This window comes from Nothoprocta perdicaria, unplaced genomic scaffold (genome assembly GCF_003342845.1).
Source record: "Nothoprocta perdicaria isolate Ctin4 unplaced genomic scaffold, notPer1 scaffold_4, whole genome shotgun sequence".
Lineage (NCBI taxonomy): Eukaryota > Metazoa > Chordata > Aves > Tinamiformes > Tinamidae > Nothoprocta > Nothoprocta perdicaria.
In genome coordinates, this window is record NW_020455643.1 from 2852838 (window position 1) to 2856417 (window position 3580).

At 51.0% G+C, this 3580-nt stretch overlaps 1 protein-coding gene across 1 annotated transcript in view; it reads right to left on the minus strand.

Moving 5' to 3' along the window:
• Positions 1-3570, minus strand: part of SLITRK3 (SLIT and NTRK like family member 3) — a 7917-nt gene extending 4347 nt beyond the window's left edge. Inside the window, exons 1-2 of the mRNA XM_026045223.1 lie at positions 2812-3570; positions 3-1847 (exon numbers count right to left, since the gene is read on the minus strand). Of these exons, the coding sequence (XP_025901008.1) occupies positions 3-1826 (1824 nt within the window). The 5' untranslated portion in view covers positions 1827-1847; positions 2812-3570. The remainder of the gene's footprint in view (positions 1-2; positions 1848-2811) is intronic.
• Positions 3571-3580: the final 10 nt, after the last annotated feature.

The following is a 3580-nucleotide window of genomic DNA, read 5'->3' on the forward strand; positions in this document are numbered from 1 at the left end:
GCGGCGAGCTCGAGCGCGCGCAGGTCGCGGCGCGCCAGGCGCTCGGGGCTGGCGCACAGCACCTCGCCCACCACGCTCACGGAGCTGAGCGCCTCCAGCCACTGCTTGAGCGGCACCAGCTCGCACGTGCAGTCCCAGGGGTTGAGCTTGAGGTCGATCTGCACGATGGCRTGCAGGTGCTCGAGCACGCCGGCCACCGGCAGCGCCAGGAAGTGGTTGTTGCGCAGGTTGAGGCGYGCCAGCGAGGTGCCCGCGAAGGCGTCCGTGGGCAAGGTGCGCAGCAGGTTGTCGTTGAGGAAGAGCAGCTTCAGGTTGGGCATGAGGCTGAAGGCCGCCGGCTGGATTTCCCTGATGAGGTTGTACTCGAAGTACAGGTAATGCAAGCTCTGCAAGCCCCGGAACATGCCCGGCGTGAGCCGCTCGATGTCGTTGCCGTTCAGGTAGAGGCTCTTGAGATTGGGCAGGTTAATAAAAGCCCCGTCCTGCACGTAGGAGATCCGGTTGTTCCCCAGGTGTAAGAGATCCAAAGAGGAAAAATTCCAGAAATCGGAGCGGTAGATTTTCTGTATCAAATTCCCGCTCAGGTACAACTTCTTGGCGTTGAGGGGCCTGGGCAGGAGCTCGGAGATGTTGTGAAACCCTCGCTCCTTGCAGTTGACCGTGAGGCCCAGGTCGTTGATGTGCAAGCTGCAAGAGCAGCCGGTGGGGCAGATGATGGGGATGGGGGGCCTGGTCTGGTAGGCGGCGATGGGCGGTTGGTTCGGCCCGGGGTAGAGCCCGCGGGACGTGGGGGGAGGCCTGGGCGCCCTGGGCTGCTTGGTGGGCTTGGGCTGCTTGTTGGCGGTTTTGTACTCAACCGAGGAGGCGGTGAAGTGGAAGGAGGACAGCATGGAGGACGGCTTGGTGGGCCACGCGTTCTCCTTGCTGGACGGCAGCTGCGGGATCCCGAGGCTGGCTTCCACCTCGGAGTCGGACAGCATGGGGCAGAGCTTACTCCTCTTGATCTCCCGCAGGTCCTTGCCGTGGAAGTGGAAGGGGGTCTCGCAGGTGATGTCCCCCACCAGGGCCGTGTAGGGGATGCGCTCCAGCCAGCTCTTCAGCTGCACGATCTCGCAGGTGCAGTTCCAAGGGTTCTCCTCCAGCTGGATCTCCATGAGGCTCCGGCCAATATGGTCCAACATCCCACGGTAGGGAAGGATTTTTAACCTGTTCCCGCGCAAGTCCAAATGGGTTAAGGACACAGATTTAAATAGGTTGGTGGGAAGCATGGGGATGAGATTGTCATTCAGGATAAGGACCCTCAATTTGCTGAGGTTTCGAAACGCCCCACTTTCAATCCGTTTAATGACATTGTAATCTGCCTGCAGATATTCCAGACTTTCCAAACCCAGGAAAGTGTCGTTCCTGAAAATGTCCAATTTGTTTTCGTGCAAATACAACCGCTTCAGAGCTCGGAGCCCATTAAAAGCCCCGCTCTGGATGTCCTGCAGTGCGTTGTTCCCAAGGTTAATAGACACAGCATTGTTCAAGTGAAGAAAACTGTTGGTGTACAATTTCCTCATGGAGTTCCTCTGCAGGTAAAGTTTAAAAGGTCTCGACCAYGACTCTGTTATCTGACTAATATTTATAAATCCCTTGTTGTCGCAATGTATATGGAAAAGGCTCTCCTTCACCTCACAGTAACATGGATCAAAGCAGGGCTCATCGAGTTCCTCCGAGTCCTCTATCAAGGGAATTGGTGTAGTCCATGCTAGAGCAATTGTGCTTAGAAGAATTATCCACAACATCCTTCCTTTGTGGAGAGTCTCTGCCGTGGAAGGTTTCATCGTTTGGTGATGTTTACAAAACTGCAACGGAGGAGGGGAAGGAAAAAAAAAAATACACGCAGATTTTCAGTAATTCGCTCACGCCCCGCTCTTCGTAACAAGCCCCTACCTGCTCGACACTTGTGTCGGGCTCCCGGAAAGTTCAGCATTTGTTGGCTAGACGCTCAAAACAAACTCTAGGGGTGTCTGCTATGCAAGCCAGGCCCTGGTGCCTACTTCAGACATGTTAAAAGGTCTCGKCACGCGATACCAGCCTCCCTTCCCCCTTGGCCCCCGGCTTGGTAAATGCCATCTCGGAGGCAGGCTGCACATGCACATCACACATCGGGGGGAACACGCAGGCTGGACGTGTTGCGTCCTCGCATGTTCTCCGCCACGAGACCAGGGCTGAGGACGGCACATATTTCATTCTCAATTTCATTGGCAATTTTAGCTTTACAGCCATCATAACCCGCACTGACTACTGGGGGGAATGTCAGCGAGGAGGTTTCTCYGGTGCCGCACCACATCGTCCATATACATGCAAACTCCCGAAGTTGCTGAATTTCAGCCGCCGAATCCCTCTCCCTCCCACCTCCATAGATCCCCACGGAAGTTCAAAGGAATGTGCAAGGTAGCTGATGTCCCTGGCAAGACGTTTCCTTATAGAAACCATGTCATTAAAAGAGTGAACGGTTATCAAGCCTCATTGAAAAGAAAATCTCCCCCTTTCAAACACAGCGATGAATTAATGCAACTGGTATATTATCAGATAAAYACATACCACATATTAGTCATTTTAGCTGATTAAAGCATTTAGAGATGATTAATCTTTCTAAAGCACATGCCCATGCGATCAGCAGATCTAAAGGGAAGTGACAGCTAAAGAGGCACCCAGGATTGAAATGCTCAGCCTGGCTTGGATTATGGTGTTCTGCACCCCCAGGACCAAGCAGGAGACCCGGTTAAAAAGCTGAAAGTGGAAGAAAAATACCTTGGCACTTACCAGCTGATAAATTATCTATCCTACTAAACCGATTTCCGAATGAAGACACCATTCTTCTCCAATCAGATGAAAAAATAATATTGTACTAATGAGATGCAGCTCCTTCAACATATGGTTTCCCCCTTCCTTTCGCCAGATATTTTACATGTACGGACATCGGGAAATGCTAAGGGTGGTGGTGATAATAACGATGGTGGTGCAGCCTTCCTCGGATCACCGAAATGCCCATTAAAATTATTCGGAGCGATCATCGCTCTTAGTGCGAATCTCGCAGTGGAAAAGGACGTTTTTGCCTTCTTCGTGCAAGAACTAGAAAAATTTCCTCCCCCTCCTCCAGAAACTTAAGCAGAAAGATGCATTTAGGGGGAAAAAAAAATGAGGGAAACGGAAAGAAATCCTTAGCATCAACTTGCAAATGAAACCCTCCCCTGTGGGAAAAGAGGAGATGGATGAAAGCATGAAAAGAGAAATACCCTCTGCAATTAAAACCAGGGTCTGATTGGGAAGAAGGGAGAGAGATGAGAGCTATATTGCAGCATCAGTCTCTCTGTCTCCTTTGCAAAATATTAGCCACTTAAGTTCTTTCTCCTCCGCAAGGGCTGTAATAAAAAATAAAAATAAATAAATAAATAAATGAGGATTATTATATCTTCTTTTTGGAAGAAGGGGTGTCTTTGACCCTAGCCGGAAACAAAAGGATCCAGAGAGCTGGTACTTACCGGTTTGCAGGAGAGATTTTAGCACATCGTTACCCAAGGAAAAAAAAAAA